General features: G+C 24.9%; 5 protein-coding genes across 6 annotated transcripts; 2 read left to right on the top strand and 3 right to left on the bottom strand.

Moving 5' to 3' along the window:
• Nucleotides 1-1030: 1030 nt before the first annotated feature.
• LOC122849783 (facilitated trehalose transporter Tret1-like) lies at nucleotides 1031-2307 on the bottom strand. Its single transcript, XM_044148603.1, has 2 exons — nucleotides 1834-2307; nucleotides 1031-1744 (listed from the first exon to the last, which is right to left on the bottom strand). The coding sequence occupies exons 1-2, from the start codon at nucleotides 2047-2049 to the stop codon at nucleotides 1397-1399; spliced, it is 564 nt and encodes a 187-aa protein (XP_044004538.1). The 5' UTR covers nucleotides 2050-2307; the 3' UTR covers nucleotides 1031-1396.
• A 549-nt stretch (nucleotides 2308-2856) lies between these two features.
• LOC122849790 lies at nucleotides 2857-3416 on the bottom strand. The gene is made up of 3 exons (XM_044148611.1): nucleotides 3358-3416; nucleotides 3046-3263; nucleotides 2857-2976 (listed from the first exon to the last, which is right to left on the bottom strand). The coding sequence occupies exons 1-3, from the start codon at nucleotides 3407-3409 to the stop codon at nucleotides 2926-2928; spliced, it is 321 nt and encodes a 106-aa protein (XP_044004546.1). The 5' UTR covers nucleotides 3410-3416; the 3' UTR covers nucleotides 2857-2925.
• Nucleotides 3417-10988: 7572 nt separating this feature from the next.
• LOC122849777 (complement component 1 Q subcomponent-binding protein, mitochondrial-like) lies at nucleotides 10989-12440 on the bottom strand. Its single transcript, XM_044148595.1, has 5 exons — nucleotides 12100-12440; nucleotides 11735-11885; nucleotides 11471-11652; nucleotides 11304-11392; nucleotides 10989-11190 (listed from the first exon to the last, which is right to left on the bottom strand). Exons 1-5 carry the CDS (start codon nucleotides 12311-12313, stop codon nucleotides 11041-11043), a joined length of 786 nt encoding a protein of 261 aa, XP_044004530.1. The 5' UTR covers nucleotides 12314-12440; the 3' UTR covers nucleotides 10989-11040.
• A 2013-nt stretch (nucleotides 12441-14453) lies between these two features.
• On the top strand, nucleotides 14454-16144 carry LOC122849776. The gene is made up of 7 exons (XM_044148594.1): nucleotides 14454-14535; nucleotides 14780-14956; nucleotides 15053-15211; nucleotides 15326-15421; nucleotides 15547-15657; nucleotides 15802-15945; nucleotides 16032-16144. The coding sequence occupies exons 1-7, from the start codon at nucleotides 14501-14503 to the stop codon at nucleotides 16117-16119; spliced, it is 810 nt and encodes a 269-aa protein (XP_044004529.1). The 5' UTR covers nucleotides 14454-14500; the 3' UTR covers nucleotides 16120-16144.
• A 1037-nt stretch (nucleotides 16145-17181) lies between these two features.
• On the top strand, nucleotides 17182-19977 carry LOC122849781 (calcium channel flower). 2 transcript variants are annotated; one of them, XM_044148601.1, is made up of 6 exons: nucleotides 17182-17346; nucleotides 17551-17671; nucleotides 17815-18022; nucleotides 18196-18303; nucleotides 18499-18676; nucleotides 19124-19232. In XM_044148601.1, exons 1-5 carry the CDS (start codon nucleotides 17344-17346, stop codon nucleotides 18626-18628), a joined length of 570 nt encoding a protein of 189 aa, XP_044004536.1. In that variant the 5' UTR covers nucleotides 17182-17343; the 3' UTR covers nucleotides 18629-18676; nucleotides 19124-19232. The 2 variants fall into 2 exon arrangements, with proteins under 2 accessions (XP_044004536.1, XP_044004537.1); XM_044148602.1 differs by lacking the exon at nucleotides 18499-18676 and having other exon boundaries at nucleotides 19124-19977.
• Nucleotides 19978-20208: the final 231 nt, after the last annotated feature.

Below are 20208 nucleotides of genomic sequence, written 5' to 3'. Positions count from 1 at the left end.
CTGAGAATTTTTCTGAATTTCTCCGTGATTACTCCGAATTTCTCCCAAATTGACCCATGCGGAGAAATGAGTCGAAAAAATTTCTCCTCGTCGTTGATTTCGGAAGAATTTCTCCGCGGTAAAATTATTTTTTTAACATGTTTCTCCGCGTATTCTCATCGTGGAGAAATATTTCCGGCTATTTTCACCGTCGATTCGGAAAATGCTGAAAAAAATTTTGATACTTTTCTCCACTACGTACATAATACGTATATAATAATTTTCATTTTTATTAATCATTATCTTGGAAGTATTAAGTCATTTAACAATAATTTTTTCATAAACAAAAAACATTTTATAATTATTAATATTGACCTTTGTTATTTTGCTTATCTTATTTAATAATTCCTTTTATTTTTTTTTCATATAAAAATTTTTTTTTTGCAAATATTAATAATACTAATACAATAGTTAGTTAATTTTATTTCTCTTCACTATTAAATAATGAAAAAAAAAAAGAAGAAGAAGAAGCGCCTTAATAAAAAAATGAAATAAAAAAAAGAAAGAAAATTTTCTTTTTTTATTTTCTTAAATATTAAATACTAATTAATATTAATTATTTATTAATTAAATAATAATTAAACTGGTGATTTATTATCACGATTAACAGGTCCCAAATTCTTTTGTTGTCGTGGTTGTTTTTGTTGTTGTTGATTTCTATTACGATTTCTTTTTCTTGATCGACATTTTCTATTAGAACTACCATTATTATTTTTTTTATTATTATTCATCCAATCACCACCAAAGTTCATTGGTGCTTGTCCAATTACCCATATACCATCACTCTGATGTGGTCCACTATTATTATAATTATTAGGTAAATAATTTGGCCCGTCATAATTTTGTCCAACATCTGAATAACCAATGCCAATAACTGGTGGTCCAGGACCAAGAAGACCATCAGAGGAGTTTCGATTTTATTACGGAATTATAAAATAGAAGAGGTGTACTTTATAAAATAACAAGGTAGCACGGGGTCGCTTTTGTTCACTTTTGTTAATAAAAATAAAAGATATAAGTTTATATTTTTATCAAATTCACAAAATTCTCATCTTTATTTTTCTATAATTTATAATTTTTATTAAATTTATCATATTTCTTATAATTATTTATCTTTCTTTTGTTTAAAAAAATAAGTAATTTTTGCGCGTTAAATTAATTTATTTACAATAATCATTTTTTTTTTATTTTTTCAATTTATTAAAATACTTTTACGAGATCTAAAATATTTTTATTTAAAAAAAATTTTGTATTTAAAATTAAACACTTAATAATTAATTATTTTTTATAAACATTCAACAACAAAAAAAAAGTAAAATAATTCATTATTATGATTTAAAAATTATTGATATAAATTTTATGTTTTTGTTATTTCTTCTTCTTGATTTTGTTTATCATCATCATCATGAATAATTGTTTTACGAAATTTTAAACTTCCTGTTTTTAAACTTGAATTTCTACCGGAAAAATAATCTTCAATTTCTTGGAGTGTTTTATTTTTAGTCTCCGGTAAAAATGTATAAAAATATATTGTTCCAAATAGCGATATACATCCAAACATTAAAAATGTGCCATGCATAGTAATTGTATCAATTAAAAATGGAAAACTTTTAACAACACTAAAGACAAATGAATGTGCTGAAAAAGTTGTTAATCCTCCCATGATTCCCCTAACTTGAACTGGATAAACTTCACCAATCATGACCTGAAAAAAATAACAAATATTATATCAAAAAAAAACCAAGCAAAACCCTAACAACAGCATGAACAACATGAACAGCATGAACAACTTACCCAAGGTATAACTAAAAATCCAATTGTACAAGCAATAGTATAAGAAAATATAAATAACACTGGCATCCAAGTAAATGATGGCTCAATATTATTTAATTTCCAATATTGATAATACCACAAATATCCACTGAATCCAATCATTGATATACCACATCCAATTGATGATATCATTGTCAATGGTCTTCTTCCACATTTACGACAAAGTACACATGCCATTATTGTTGATAGAAGTCTAACAACACCAAGTACAACAGTTATCAAATAACTATTTATTGTAACACCTGATTTATTAAATATTTGTACAGCATAAAATGTCAATGCATTTGTACCAGACCATTGATAAATTAAAAAATAAAAAAATAATACACAAAATGGTTTTAATGCATTTGGTTGTAATATTGCTTTTATTATTTCACGTACGTGGTCCACTTAAATGTTTAATATTATTTTTTTGTGAAAATTTAATTAGTCCATTCATTTTAGCAAGTCGTATATGGAACATAAAATGACAAAAGAGGTATTCGGTATTTTTGAAAATTTACCTACTCGATTTTATATTTGCCTAATACTTGAAAAAAAAATTCGATTTGTATCAGGAACATAGAATGACTAGAGAGGTATTCGATGTATTAAAAAAATTTGTTTTTAGAACTGGCAGAGAAATTTTCAAATTTATTAAGCAAATATAAAATAGAAGAAGTGTACTTATGTTCTAAATTTTATGTTTCTCTAATAGTTTAAATTTTTTGTATATTTCTTTGAAAAAAAATTATTCAATAACAGAGAAATATAAAAAGCAAAAAAGTATTTAATATATGTTTTCAATAATTTACTTCTTATTCTGTTTTTCTAATAATTAAAATTTTTATTTTTATTATTTTTTAATATTTTTTTTATTTAATTGTAATAAATTCCATCTGTTTCATTGTGATTTGTTTTTTTTCTCTTTTTAAATTAGTTTTCACACAACTCGAAATGATATTTTTAATAATAGGATCAGATATTATTAATAAATTAATCAATTCATATAATATATCATGATTAATTTTAGACATCTTATTTTATAATGAAAAAAACAAACAAAAAATAGCATTATTTTTTATCATTTTCTTTATTGGTATAAAGGATCGAATTATCCATGACCTGTAAATAGAGTAAGTTGTCAGTTGTTGAAAGAAAAAAAAAAAGGTTGATGAATATACATTAACGTACCCTTATCAAGACCTGGTACCAGAAAGCGCCAAAAAGTGCTGTCATCCCTGCAGTTAATCCAAACCACATGGTGGTTTTTACCCAACGTGGTATTTGTGGTATTGCAAATGGATGATGGTTCGATTGAACTGCACGTTGAAATGGTCGATGTCGACGTTGTCGACTATATGATCTTGTGAGTACTCTTGGAATTGGTTTTCCAAAATTTTCAACACCAACTAAAACAATTCATCAATTATCAAGTATTATTTTAAAAAATTTTAAAATCAACCTAGAAAATATATTATAATGTATAAACTGGTATAAACTTACGCGGTGCAATTTTAACAGATTTTAGTAATGGCTGACGCAATAGGTTCAACATGTCGAACAATAAAGTTTATTAACAGTTAGCCGACAAGTAATGGGCCGACAAAAAAACAATAATTGTAGCTGATTGTACTTGGATTGTAGATGATTGTAATATATTTAGTTTTGTTTTATGACTCGTAATTTTAATTAATTAATGAATATTTGGAGTTGCCAGATAGCCGACAATTTATAATTTTCAAATGGCTGATATTTTTATAGTAATAAGATGCTTAATCGATAGCAAATCGTTTGTACATCATTATTTTTCGTTTGTCATTGTTCAATAATTTTTATTTTTTTAAATATTAATTAAAAACTATTGTATTATTCATCCCCCTGTTAATTTAGAACTTGCGTGCGCGAGTACACTGATAAAATGACGACCAAATGTCATGTTGGTTTGGACAATGTTGAGGATTAATAAAATGTGTACAATGATAAACAATAACATTTTTTAAATAATAACAACTAAAGTAAATATCAAATTACTATCTTATCAATTCATTTATAATTATTTAATAAAAAAATAAATCAAATTCAATATCTATTATTTTTATCACTGTAACCGCGCATGCGCAAGTACTATAACAGATTGGTAGTACAATGGTTTTAATTAATATTTAAAAAATAAATTTTGAACTATGACAAACAAAAAATAATGATGTACAAACGATTTACTATCGAATTAAGCATCTTAATACTATAAAATATCAACCATTTGAAATTATATGAATTGTCATTATCTGTCAACTTCAAATATTCATGATTTAATTAAAATTAATTAGGGGGTTGACAAACAAAACTAAATATATTACAATCATCTACAATCCAAGTACAATCAGCTACAATCATTGTTTTTTTGTCGGCCCATTACTTGTCGGCTAATTGTTAAGGTACAACCAGGGAAAATTAAAAATAATGACGATTTCACGAATTTTATAGAGTAGATAATTGAAATAACGATACACCTTTTTCTTTAATCAGTTTTTTTGTTATAAGATGTTTTTTTGATTAATTAACTGTTAAAGATGGTCCTTTTTTTTGAGGTTAAACATAGGCTCTTATGGAAAATGATGTTCGGCTTTTTCATAATACCCATCAATACTGAAAAAAATAATGCCATATTTACCAAAAACTAAAGGATAAAACTAGAAAAAGACGAAAAATCATCACAAAATTTATTATAGGTTTTAATATTTAATTTTTAATTAATAGAGGATAATAAATTTTGTCCTTGTCTAAATACTTAAGAGCACTTTCATAGCTAGATTTTGAGGGGCGTGTCCTAATAAAATCTATGCTTTTTTACATTGTAGATTTTGTCATACCAACCCAAAAACCAAAAGTTTGAACTTTTGTGATTATTTTTTTGCCTAAACCATTTTATTTTTCATTATTTATCAATTTTATGCAATACATTTCAATAAAACCAATTATATATTAATAAAAAAATTATCTTATGATATTTATTCATTTCAATATTGCACACAAAAAATTTTTTGTTAGTATGCATCACTGATTTACTGATATTAGTTTTCTAATTTATATCCAATTAATATCAATATTCATTATCAATCTAATACATATCGTTAATAAAACATTTTTATAATATTTTTATTAACACTTGCATTATGATATCTATTATTGTGTAATTGAGTTTCTTGTGTGCTAAGTTTTGCATTACCTCCTATTTCAATACTCCCAGTTATCATGGCTCCTCATTAAAATCAGTAATATCCGTGTTTTTGATAGATAATTTTTAATTATACTCAAAAGCAGCATTAAAACATGTGAACAAACATTAAAAATTCCTTATTATTTTTCACTATTATTGATTAGTTTTTGAAAAAAGTGATTGTTAGAAATGTAATTTAGTTATGTTCAAAGAAATTTCAAACATAGCCTCCCATAGAGCCCATGTATAACCCTCCAAAAGTAGTCGACTTTTAAAATTATTAAGGTTTATAACAAAAAAACTGATTTTACAAAACGATGCATTAATATTTCAACTATCTACTGTATAAATTTTAAGAAATTCTGATTGTTGGAACGTAGCTATGAAAGTACCTTAAGTGGAAGTGAGAAACAGTATTCTCTTTCTAATCTTTCGTCCTTTTCGCACTCATGAATATATAACGTTTTTAGCAAACATCCGCCAGATGTCTCTCATTTTGCCCTGGTTGTACCTTAATAAACAACAATAAATACTGACTTGAAGACTCAAAGCAACTCAAAGTGAATGCGAGTATGCGACAATGAAGGAACTGCCAACTAGTCAGTCAGCAAGAACAGCAAGAATCAGTTGCCGCAGATGTTCGGGAGAGCAAAGCGCCACTGACGCGGTACTTACTACATATAAAGGATCATTTTTTAGTAATCAAATCACTGATCATCACATTATAAGGGGAAAATTTTTTTCATTAATTTTTTAATTATTATTATATCATCTATTAATTAAAATATAATTTTTATTAATATATATTGATATCAAAAAATTATTCAAATAATTAAGGTTACCATATAAAATTATGCGAATTAAGCATGACTTATTATTATTATTATTATTATTATTATTATTATTATTATTACATGGCCACGAATTCTGTCTCTAATAAAAAAATATCATTATAGTTATAACTTATGAGTTACTAATTAAGTTATAACTAATTTTCTGATTACTAACTTAAAAGTATAACCATAGTTATAAGTTATAAATAAATTTTAATTTCTAAAAAACAATTAGAAATAAAATAGTGGCGACATTAATTTTTTAACAGGATCATAGAATGAGCAAAGAGGTATTTTATAAGATTCCTAGTTCACCTCCTGAGTTACCTGCTCTCCTGATATTTTAAGAATAAATTTTGATTTTTAAAAAACAATTAGAAATAAAATAGTGGCGACATTAATTTTTTAACAGGATCATAGAATGAGCAAAGAGGTATTTTATAAGATTCCTAGTTCACCTCCTGAGTTACCTGCTCTCCTGATATTTTAAGAATAAATTTTGATTTTTAAAAAACAATTAGAAATAAAATAGTGGCGACATCAATTTTTTATCAGGATCATAGAACAGGCAAAGAGGTATTTTGTACAATTTCTAGTTCACCTCCTGCGTTACCTGCTCGCCTGATATTTTAAAAATAAATTTTATTTCTTCAAAAACATTTAAAAAGAAAATAGTGGCGACATTAATTTTTTAACAGGATCATAGAACAAGGAAAGAGGTATTTTATACAATTTCTAGTTCACCTCCTCTTTCACCTGCTTCCCTGATATTCAAAAAATAAATTTTATTTCTTCAAAAAATAATAATAGAAATATTATGAAAAAAATTTGAATTATCATAGAAACATTAACGAAAAGGCTATTCATATATCCAACTGAGGACTTAAAAAACTTAAAATGAGAAATTTTTTCGAAATAAACGACGCGGAGAAAATTTTTCCTCTTATTTCTCCGCTTGGGTCAATTTTGGAGAAATTCGGAGGTATCACGGTGAAATTTGGAAAAATTCGGAGAAAATTTCCACCGGGGTAGATTTTTAAGTTTTTAAGTCCTTGGTTGGGTGAATATAGCCTTGTCGATGAATTTATATTATTAAAAAGTTATAAGCAACCAGTACTATTCAAATTAATTTAAATAAAAATATACAATTAATATTGCTGTATTTTTAATATCTTGTATTTTATAAAATTGTTATATTAATAAAAATTATTAATGATAATAATATGAAAATTAACTTTTTTTTAAAAAAAATATTCAATGGTAATAATCTTTACATCTTCAGCTACTACTGAAAGTATAAAGGCAATACTTTTGCTTATAATATTTTCTCATTGAATAATTTTCATTTTCTAGCAATTATGTCAAATTCTGGATCAGCACAATTTTTCTCTTACATATCAATATCAATAATGTACAAGGGTGAGTTAAATTAATAAATAATTAAATTCAGTGTTATCATTTATGTGTTTAACCTTAAATATTTAAAGACAAATTGTTTAATTTTATTTCAAATACTTTTTCATTTTTTATTTTTCAGAAATCCAACGTGGCATTTCACAAAAAACGGTATTAGCTGTACCATTTTATCCAACTCCACCTATTAAAGTAACCATGGAAAAGACTTTTCTCGATAAGTTCTTGTCAAATCAGGGAGGCTATTCTCGAATTCATACGAGTCGACTCGTTCACACGGATCGAGGTCCGTGGACGGATCTTGCCTTGAGAAGATATGTGAGATCCGTTTACGGACCGAGGTCGTCCGACAATCGACAAATAATCGAGCTCTTCAGATTTGATATTACTTGATAATTTATTATCAAGTTACATTCCACCTGTTAAAAAAGAATAAAAAATTCTAATTTTCACAGTGTCATTATTTTTCAAGTTAAATAACTTTGCTATTTGTATTGTTTGAATTAAATTTTCAATTTTTTTTCAACTTCTGTTAACAAAAGCAAACAAATATTAACATAAACATTACATTTTTATATTTAATTATTCAATAAAATAATCGAAAAGGCAATCAACTAAGGACTTAAAAAACTTAAAATGAGAAATTTTTCCGAAATAAACGACGCGGAGAAAATTTTTCCTCTTATTTCTCCGCTTGGGTCAATTTTGAAAAAACTCGGAGTAATCACGGTGAAATTCCGGGGAAATATTTTTCAAGCAAGTAATTCCAACTACCAGGGTGCATCACTGTAAAATTAATTTTTTCACATGTTTCTCCGCGTATTCTCATCGTGGAGAAATATTTCCGAACGTTTCTTCACCCAAATTTTGTTGTTGTTAATTTTGTTTAAGTTTACTTCTTATGTTACCTGCTCTCCTGATATTTTAAAAATAAATACTATTTCTTTAAAAACAATTAGAAAAAAATTAGTGGCGACATTGATTTTTCGACAGGATCGTAGAACAGGCAAAGAGGTATTTTATTTTATTTATAGTTCACCTCCTCTGTTACCTGCTTTCCTGATATTTCGAAAATAAATTTTATTTTTTAAAAAACAATTAGAAAAAAAATAGTGGCGACATTAATTTTTTAACAGGATCATAGAATGAGCAAATAGAGATAGTTTATTCAATTCCTAGATCACCTCCTGAGTTACCTGCTCTCCTGATATTTCAAAAATAAATTTTATTTCTTTGAAAACAATTAGAAAAAAAATAGTGGCAACATTAATTTTCTAACAGGATCATAGAACAGGCAAAGAGGTATTTTATATGATTTCTAGTTTACTTCTTATGTTACCTGCTCTCCTGATATTTTTAAAAGATTGGCGGAATATTAATTAAATATTAAAAGGTGGCGGAATATTAATATTTTTAAATAATAATAAATTCAACCAAAAAAAATATTGAAATACTCCAACAAAATTTTTGTCCCTGGTGGAAATAATTTCTCCTTGAACTTCGGAGAAACTCCGTAAAATTCCGGAAAACTCCGTATCACTCTGGAATTGGCCCATTGAAATTTTTCAGTCATTTTTTTTCCTTCATTTTACACAGGAATTCGAGTAATCCGGAATAATCCGGAGAAATTCCGGAGAAATATTTCCACCAGGGGTGCCAAATCAATTCACGTTGTGGTAATGATGAGTAACATCGCGTACCGATTCATTGTTGAACATTAAACTTGTATTATTTAACATTCGCCCAACAGGGGTTGATCCAATTCTATTTGGAATTTCTGAAAAATCAATTTAAAAACTTAAAAATCTACCCCGGTGGAAATTTTTCTCCGAATTTTCCCAAATTTCACCGTGATACCTCTGAATTTCTCCAAAATTGACCCAAGCGGAGAAATAAGGGAAAAAGTTTTCTCCGCGTTGCTTATTTCGGAAAAATTTCTCATTTTAAGTTTTTTAAGTTCTCAGTTGGATGCCTTTTCGTATTTTTATGCGTTTTTATCGGAGACTAAAAATAAAACACTGCAAGAAATCGAAGATTATTTTTCGGTAGAAATTCAAGTTTAAAAACAGGAAGTTAAAAATTTCGTAAAATAATTATTCATGATGATGATTAACAGAATCAAGAAAAAGAAATATTAAAAACATAAAATTTATATCAATATAATTTTTGAATCATATAATAATGGAGTTATTCGATTATTTTTTTTTGTTGTTGAATAGTTATAAAGAATAATTAATTTTTAACTGTTTATTTTTAAATAAAAATATTTGAAATCTAAAAAGTATACTTAAAAATTTTTTCAATTTAAAATAATATATGAACAATTTAATTTTTATTAAAATACATTTTAATACCTGAAATTTACCAGCTTAATTTTTCTCTCTGCAGCTACATCTTTTCCGCTTAGCTAGATTCTTTACTTAGCTAGATTTTTTACTTAGCTTCAATTATAGCCAAACACACAATATCTACATAATTTTACCAGCTTAATTTTGTCTGATCTAACGAGTACAGACAACCAGGCGGTCTAGACCACCCTCTGATGTCGCACGTGTATATACCCTTAAATGCTTTGCATTATACCGTCACGGCTAACTTTCATCCCCCAAAAATAAATAAAATAAACAAAGAAAAAAAAAAAAGTTCTCTTCAAATGTACAAATATAAGCACTACTGAGGCATACCATGGTGGTTTGAGGCCCAACTAGCCGTATCGAGGGGGTTTATTCTTCCAATGCGTGAAAAGAGGGTAAAAATTCAACATAAAACTATGCTAAAGGGGGTGGTTTTTTATTTGCCAAACATACATAATACAATATATATATGTGTATATTAAAAAAAATAAAATAAAAAATCCGGAAAAATGGAAACGATATCCTTGAGCTTTACAATAAGTATTGTACAGGTGAATGGCTTTTGTCAATATGATAATGAAAAAAAAAAAAAAAAAACAATTTGAAAAGACGAAACATATATTTGTGTATAAATATAAACAGATATTTATTTATTTTTTTTTTTTTTTTTGAAGAGGATTATTAAAGATGTTGAGATGTTGTTTTTTTTTAAATATTTATTTTGATGAAAGAATATTAAAATAAATATTCAAAGTATTTCTCAATAAAATAACCCTTTAAAAATCTATGAATAATTGTGAAATGAATTTGTTCAAAGGATTTTTATCTTTAGTTTATTATTTTTTTTTTTTTTTGTAAAATTAATTAATTATTAATAATTTATAGTTGAGATATATAATTTTATTATTTAAACTGAAAAAGAAAATTTTATCAAGAATTTTTTAATCAGTAAGAAAAAAAATAGTAATAATGAAAAATCAATTTTTTCAACATTCCTGAAATTCATCCCTTGATATAGGGGAAGTTTTAGAAATATTTATTTATTTTTTTTATAGAGATATAAAAAGCCATCTATGAGTCACAGCTAAAAATGTATTTGCATCTCAAATAGAAAAAAATTATAATTAAATTTAAAAAAAATTATTAATATATATATATTTTTGTTGTTATTAAAATTATTATTAGAATAAAGAAACTCATAACTCTCATGAATAATTATTTTATCATTGGTTTTTATTTCAAATAATTAACGTAAATTATATAATAAATTTACTAGATTATTACAAACAACTCGTTTTTTTTTTTTTTTTTTTTGTGAAATTAAAAAAAAAAAGGAAAAAGTTTATTATTTTAAATACTTATGGAATAATTACTTTGAAGCTGTAAATTTAGCAAGACCTTCTAACAAACTTATGTATGCATTATGTTCATGAATTGTACTGAATTTTGAAATTTCATCAGCAAAGTCATTTGAAATACCTTTGTCTTCCAAAAATTCCATAAGATAATCATACAAAACCTTAAGAAAAAAAATAAGAAAACAAAAAAAAAATTAACAACAAATAAATCATCAATTATATTATTTTTCTAAATAAATTTGTTTTATTTAATTAAAAATATATTTCTACTAACCCCATCAATAACTTCACCACCTGCAGCATAAATTGTATCAGTACGTTCACCTTCATGAAGAGTTACTTCATCAATACCAAAAATATAATCTAAAAAACAAAAACAAACAAACACAAAATAAATAATCATCAATTTTCAAATATTATTATTATTACAAGATTACTAACTGTTATTTTCATAAACAATTGCATCAGGAGAAACGTTAAATAAACATGAAAAACCAAGGGTTTGTCTACCACGTGTAATTTCAACATCAAAATTTGGCTTGCTTAATAATGCATGTTCTAAATCAACTGCTTCATTCTCATTGCTATTAATTGTGTGATTGACATTGAAAATAATTTTAATTCTGTAAAAAAATGATATTAATAACATATATAAATAAATAGTCAAAATTTATTTGTATCTATAATGATGAATATTCAACTTACGTTTCATCATTTTCTTTTTTCATTAATGTTACTTCAGCACCATCAAGTGATACATCAAATTTACCAAGTTTTGATGGTATTGTTTTTTCTCTTGTTGCTTCTTTTTCAGCAGCAATTTCCCCATTTAAATATTTAGCCAATTTCTCTTCAACTTCATATATAAAAATAATAAAAATCATCATTACAACATATCAATCAATTGCCCAAAAAATTTTTTATTGATTAGTAATGATTACATAAAGAATAATTTTGTTAAAATAAAAAAATCAATACTTAAAATTAACCTTAAATACACGTGGTATATTATAAGCCAATAATAAATTAATAAATTAATAAATTTATAAAAAAAAAAAAAGATTAATTACCTTGAGTATGTTGGAATCTTCCACATCCACAATTACAAAGATTATATGATTTAATCAATTTAATTGAATTTTTGGTGGTATCATTAAGACGATTACCCATGTGCCACATGGAACGTGAACATTGAGAATTAATTAAAGATTTTGTTGTATTATTTGTAATATGTTTTGCTGTTCCAACAACAAAACGTAATGCATTTCTTACAATTCCACTCATTGTGTTTTTATTTTGACGATATAAATATAGTTATTTAATATTAATTGTTTAAACAATATATATAAAATTTTTGCTATAAGCCGCTAGACAATATCAGACAATATGATGAAATATATTCTTTAATGGCTGCTTGATGGTTTGACCAATCAGAGCAAATAACATCCATCACATCATTTTTTTTTTTTAATCAAAAAAAATATAACTCTTCTTTATATCAAATCAGTGCTGCTCCAAGCGCAGGAATTTCAAATGTATAATTTATAACAATTTAAATTCGTGTAATAAACTCAACTAAACATAAATAAACATTATAATGTATGATTAGAAAATACTTTTGTTTTTTTTTATTTTCTAAATATTTATTTTGATGAAAGGATATTAAAATAATCATCCAAAGTATTTGTCAACAAAATAACCTTTTGAAAATCATATGAAAAATTGTGAAATGAATTTGTTCAAAAGATTTTTATCTTTGCGGTTTATTATTTCTTATTTTTTATAAAATTGATTAATTATTAATAATTTATAGTTAAAATATATAATTTTATTATTCAAACAACAAAAGAAAATTAAAAAAAGAATTTTAATAATCATCAAGAATAAAAAATAATAATGAAAAATCAATTTTTTCAACATTCCTGAAATTCATCCTTAATTGATCTAGGGGAAGTTTTAAAAATATTTATTCATTTTTTTTATAGAGTTATAAAAAAGCATTTATGAATTAAAGCTAAAAATGTATTTGCATTTATACCTATATATTTTTTTTTTGTTAATTAAGTTATTATTAAAAATGAAAAAAATCATAACTCTTATAAATAATTATTTTATCATTGGTTTTTATTTCAAATAATTAACGTAAATTATATAATAAATTTACTAGTCAATTACAAACAACTCGAAAAAAAAGGAGAAAATTTACCATTTCAATACTTATATAATACTTATGGTATAATTATTCTGAAGTTGTGAATTCAACAAGACTTTCTAACGTACTTATGTATGCTTTACGTTTATAAATTGTGCTAAATTCTGAAATTTCATCAGCCAAGTCATTTGAGATACCTTTGTCTTCCAAAAAGTTCATAAGATAATCATACAAAACCTTAAGAAAAAAAATAAGAAAACAAAAAAAAAATTAACAACAAATAAATCATCAATTATATTATTTAAAAATATATATATGTTTTTTTCAATTAAAAATATATTTCTACACTGTAAAAAAAAAATAATTAGTTTCACTATATAAAAAAAAGAATTATTTTTATTATTTTTTCTGGTACTCGGGGACGTTTTCGAAAAAATAATAACATGTACTATGCACATAGTAAAATTCTTTTATCCTAGTATAGTTTACAATGTTTCAATTGGAAAAGATACGATGTATCTTGTTAAGAAGTACTATGTTGCATAGTCAAGTCTATAGCGTTCGTTAAATCTACTATGTTGCATGGTGAGATTTACGATGTACAATAGTACATTTCATTATATTCTATTTGTATTTTCGATAAAAAAAAAACAGAATTATTCGTTTATTTAAAAAATAACTTTAAATTATTTATAATTATTATTATTATCTTTATACATGCTTCTCAACTTGGTTATTTCTTGACCTAACTCAGGATTCGAACCCGGGTTTCTGGAGTTGAACTCTGATGGTTTACCTTTTTTAGTAGCAATTTCATTATTTAAATATTCAGCCAATTCTTCTTCAGCTATACATATACAAAAATAATAAATAACAATTATAAAAATCATCATCAAAACATGTATATTTTAAGCCAATGATATATAAATTAATTACATCCACCAGATGATCAATCAAAATCAGTACGATTACTCAATACTCAAGGTAACAAATAATATACTTTTTTTATAAATTAATTGATTAATTGATTTGTTCATTCATAAAAATTCATCTTTTATTCTTGGCCCAATGCATTTCGCGCCCTGTTTTTCTTTGGTAAACTGGATTTCAACTACAAGTATTTATACAGATATATTTACTCATTTCTATTTATTAACAAATTGTTTTTTTTTTTTTATATAGCTGAGTTAAAACCAAAGAGTCGTTGGGAATGGCTGATGATAGTTTTTGCATCGGAAATATTTGGTCGGAATTTACCTGAAAAAAAAACATTATCATCCATACTTGGAAACTTGATCGTATCACAAAGTAGTGGTACAATGGACATATTCGTAAATAATAAGCGATGCAGCAAGTAAGTGTTTATTCATTAATAAATAATTCTGAACCAATTATTTGATAAAAAAATTATTTATTATTAAGGCCAGCTGGTGCTTATATTTTTAATTAAATAATCATTAAAAATATATCGAAACGTCAAAAGAAAAAAGTAGCACACGATGTTAAGCATGTGGTCAAAAAAAAATTGACAAAGTTTTATTGAATTGTTGATAAAAAAAATATACATTATTAATATTATTATAATTATTATTTTACAGTATATTTCTTCCTACCGTATTTACAACGGAATTAAACAAAAAATTGATTGAACCTACAAGCGATACAAATGCTAGTGAAGAAATAAAAGGACCAAGATATTTTAGAGGTAATGGATTGATCACTATATTACTTGATGGTGATAAATTACAATTCAAATTTGATAATAGTGATGAAACGTAAGTTATCATTAAGATAATAGTAAAATATCCATCATAAAATGATTACTATAGTTACGCCTATACATGATTAATTATATTATTTTTATTTTACAGTTATATCGTGAGTCAAGAAGTTCATGTTAAAGCTTTTAACGACCCTGCAGCTCAAATCCAAAAAAATGGTGGTTTAAAAATCTTGACACGATTGGATTTGGATGATTTGAGAGCTTATGATGCCAAATTAACATTCAAAACACCAACGGGCGGAGACTCGTGAGTTGATATTAATCACTTATTTTATGTTTATTAAAACTATTTAGTTATCATATATATTATTCATGTTTTATTACATAAAGAAATATTAATCAAATTATTATTACCTTACAGACGTACTTATGAAACTCGTCATCTAGCACCTCTCAAACAATGGAACGGATTTGGTGTTGATTGGCTAATGGAAATCGCAAAAAAAACTGCTGAATTGTAAGTTGTATTGTATATATTAATCAATTATTTTAAACAAATTTTTTGTTTTTTCAAATTACTTAATTAATACTTTTATTATGAAAAAAATGACCTATTACGAGTTCTGATTATTTATTATTTAGAAATCCTGCTGCTGTTGCTGAATATCCGGGAAGAGTAAAATTACAATTTCCAATGGATTTGTCACTTCAAGGATTTAAACATATAATAAAAGTCAAAGAAACAGGTGAAACGTAAGTTTTTTCATTAATGATTATTCGATTATCATATTATTAGTGTTCTATTAAGGAATAATGATTGACTTATTAAAAAATTATTATTTATTTTTATCTCTATAATAAACTTGTGATAAAAAATACTATTTTTATTTTTTCTAGTTTTGAAGTGTGTCATACAGTTAATATTAAAGTTTTAAAAAAATCCGGCGATAAAATAAACAAGGAATCAAAAAATCTAAAATTTGATGCAATAATTCAAAGCGGGGATATCTATTTCAAGACCTTATATGGTTCTCATCAAGGGTAAGTTAAATAAATCCTTCTTTTATCAAATAATTTAAATAAAAAAGTTAATTCGCATCATTATAATATTGTTATTTTTATTTTAGATTGCGCCTACGATATGAAGTCTCAATGAAAGTAAATGATAATAATGAAATATATATCATTCCACTCACAAAATATGGAATGATTTAAGAAAAATTTTTGTCACAAAAAAATATTGTCATACTATTTCATTGGTTTTGATTATGATTTATAATTATAGTATTAAATAAATGTCATAAAATAATGTTTATAAAATAAATTTAAAAAATAATAAAACCGAGCATCAATAATTTTATAAATCTGGAGAATTACCAAATAAAACAATTTGGTATATTCTAGTATACAAGAAAAATTTAAACAACCATATCCATGGTTATGTTGGGATGGCATTTTTCAGTAAGACTGTTGAAACTACGTGTATATGTGGTCCATTAGCATGAGTTTATTTACAATATCTATTACAGAAAAACAAATGCAACGACATTTAGGACATTCAGGTTTTGTATTATTTCCATGTTGCATAATTTATTAAAAATATAATGCACTTGAAAAAAATATTAAACAATTATCAGGTGAATTAGTTTTGATAAATAATAATATTATACAAATAAATATATTTGTTGAAAGTCTCAACCAATTGACAGCACTTGCACGACTATTTTCAGGTACAATAATTTCTCTGATAAAACAAATTGATGGATAATAAAAACCAATAGTAAATTCAAATAGAAAAAATGATGCAAGTGTTAAATAAGTACCAAATGAGCTATAATTATTTTGTAAAATAAATACCAATTGTTGAAATTCCAATACTTATAAATACTATGATAATACTAAACACAGAATAATTTCATGTCTTAATTTTAATTTTTTTTTCATCAAAGATGACAATGACAATAACTTCCAAGTGCAATTGACGTCATAAAACCACCAAAAAGTCACAAAACTGAGCCGAGAGACGAACACACCTAATGAACTTTTCAACAATTTATTTAACAATAAAAATCATTTATACAAAATTTATTGGTTCTTTACTCTTTATGACAATTGACAACAATTTAAAATTTATACATTTAGGTAAATAAAAACAAATAAAAAAAACTGTAAACAAATAATTTACGGTGTAAAAAAATATTAAAGTTAACAGCTGGAAACATACCTTAACAATTGAATTATTTATTTATTTTTTTTGTTTTTTTTTTTTTTTAATAGTGTCGCCAACTAGAGGCAATTCAACAAAATAAAACTGGTCGATTTTTCAGAGTACGTCAACAGTGTTTGGCATAAAAAAAAATCGAGTATTATTTTTCCAATTAAAAATTTAATTTTGACAGCTGAATAATCATCCAGTCAACGTCAAAACAATAATTAAAAATGGTAATATAAATTTTAAATATCTACTAAATTATTATTTTATTTTTTCCGCAATTATCCAAAATTATTTTACTCCAAAATTTAATATACTCCCAATGATAAACCACAATTAAAAAAAAAAAAAAAGCACAAAAAAGAAAAAAAAAAAAAAAATTATTAGCTCTAAATGACAATACATGTTAATTAATTTAAAAATTTATTTATCAGTCATTCAGTGAAAAAATAGCTTCCATAATGGAGCGACCTGGACAAGATCCACAATCCCAAGATGATGTACCCTGGTGGATGAAATACGGTGCACGAGCAATGGGAACCGTTGGTGGTTTTTGTAAGTTACAAAAATTATCAATGACAAATTTGCCTATAATCAATAATTGACATGAAAAAAAAAAAAAAAAGCTCAGTCAATATAATTCCACCTGGCATCAGCAATAAATAATTAACATATTTTCTTATTTTTTTGTTTTCAAGTTGGAATACTTTTTGGTGCTTTTAGTTGTCTGACAATTATTGTTGCATCAATTCCAGGATTCTTAAGTGGTGTAACATTAATTATTGCTGGTCTTGTTGTGCTAACAGGAGAAGCTCCTTGTTGTTGTATATTTCTTGATTTTGTTCAAACATTAAGTAACATCATTGAAAAACGACCTTACTGGAATCGAGCTGTTCTCTATTGTGGGTCAGTATAAACATTAATTTTTTTTCTATCACAAAATTATCCTAGATGTTTAATCAACAAGTATTTTCATTCATAATTTATAGCTTCAATTATTTTTGTATTTTTAAAAGCTATCTAAAGTTTAAATTATCTTCAATATAATTAAATTAAAATTATAATTTTTTGTTTATTAGATTAGCAGTATTACCATTATTCTTGGATTTTTCATTTGGCAAATTTCTTGCAAGTGGTTTGATATTTGGAACTGGTGTTTTATACGGAATGATGTCCATTGGAAAAAAGTAAGTTAAAAAAAATTAAACAATTTATAAAAGAAAAAAAACATTGTTTTCTAAAATTCATGTGTATTTGTTTTATTTGTTTTGCTATATTATTGTGTGTATCAATATAAAAACTAACACGGGGATAAATGATGAATCAAAAATTGATTAAATTTAACAAAAAAAAAAAAAAATTGAATATAACAATAAAAACAGAGGATCAAGAGCGGATATGGCTGCAATGGCAACATCACCGTCTGGTGTAGTACCACCTCCTGGTTCAGTTCCATCAACTGATCATCATACAACACTTATGGAGGATCCAGATGTTTGGAGACCAACATAAATACGCCAATATTAATGGCAATATTCATTCCATCACATCGCTAACCAGGCAATAATCATTAATACATTCACAGATATCTTCATTTAATTTCAGCATGTTGGAATTATTATTTTATTATTCTCTTATTATTATGGAACATGGTTACGTTTATTTCAATGCTTTTAATAATATCATTCACACTGTTTTTATATATCTAGTTAAATGATAAATTTCTTCTCTTTTTTTTTTTAATCATCAACATATTGTTTTTTAATTTGGTGGCATATTTTTTAATATAGATAAGCCAAATCTTTTTCAGATAAATTGCATGTTGAATATTTTAATCTATTTTAAATGATTAAAAAAAAATATATATTCTCGTTATGAATTATTTATTTTTTGTGTAGACATAATCCATAACGTAACTTTGAATATAGTTGGATACTTTTTTTGTTATTTTATTTTTTTTTGATTGGTAAATTTTGTTGATTTAATTTTGGATTATTTTATTTTTAGAGCATCGATAGATGAAATGAGATCAGCAGCAGTTGATTCAACAATACCAACGTCAAGTATGAAAGGAAATTTAGTGGAAAATGCTCAACCAATGAGTTTCAGTAACAAACCAGACAGCAACGTTTGACAAGTAACACAAAATATTGATAAAAAATTAATTTAAACAAGTTATTTCTTGATAAATAATATTGAATATTTTTATATTTTTTAACAAGAAATTACTTTTGATCAAGTTTCTTCGAGGCAGCTCAATAATAGTTATGTAATTTTAGTTTTTTATAATATCAAATTGAGCTCCAGTCATTTGGAGCATTAGCCAAATGAAAAAAAAAAAAACCAGCAATAATTAAAAATGGACATTTGATTATTTATAAAATTTAGGAAAATATTATTCTTCCTATTTTTCATATCGTGGATATTTAATTTAAATAAAAAAAAAAAAGAATCAAACAACTGCCTCGGAGAAAGTAACTAGTCTTCAAGATTGATAATTTTGATCAAAAATAAAACTGCTGTTTGTTGTTGTTTCTTCAATTTGATATTTTACATATTACGTTTTTTTAATTTTTAATAAAAATTATAATCGTAGCTCTGGTGATTTTGTAAGAATGCGAATGAATGTGCCAAAAATATTATGAGATTTTTAAATGGCAAATTATAAAAAAAAAAAAAAACATTCACATCTTCCTTCGCATTCCTTTTATGTTTATATTTATTTAAGAGTTACAAGACTACAAAACGATGTTAAAAATTATCATTTTTTTTCATTTTTTATTTGTTTTAAGTCTAGCCATTATTTGTTGACTAAAAATTTCAATTTTATTGAAATAAAAATCAGTGTAATCGTACTAAACGTCGTGTCAGTAACAAATGAAAATATTAATTTCTTGTTATTGTCATTTTAATAGAACAATGTTAAATTACATTAAAAAATGTATGGAAAATATAAAAAAACAATGCTAAATTTAATTTTTAAAAAAAAATTAGTATTGTCTACGTGACATATCGATAAAAATAATTAATTAAACATATGCATAAATGGATTTTGCGTAGAAAATTGTAGTTTAATTTTAAAATAATCATTG

This window comes from Aphidius gifuensis, linkage group LG2 (genome assembly GCF_014905175.1).
Source record: "Aphidius gifuensis isolate YNYX2018 linkage group LG2, ASM1490517v1, whole genome shotgun sequence".
NCBI lineage: Eukaryota > Metazoa > Arthropoda > Insecta > Hymenoptera > Braconidae > Aphidius > Aphidius gifuensis.
Note: the sequence above shows the minus strand (reverse complement) of the source record. Positions and strands in the feature narration are given on the sequence as shown.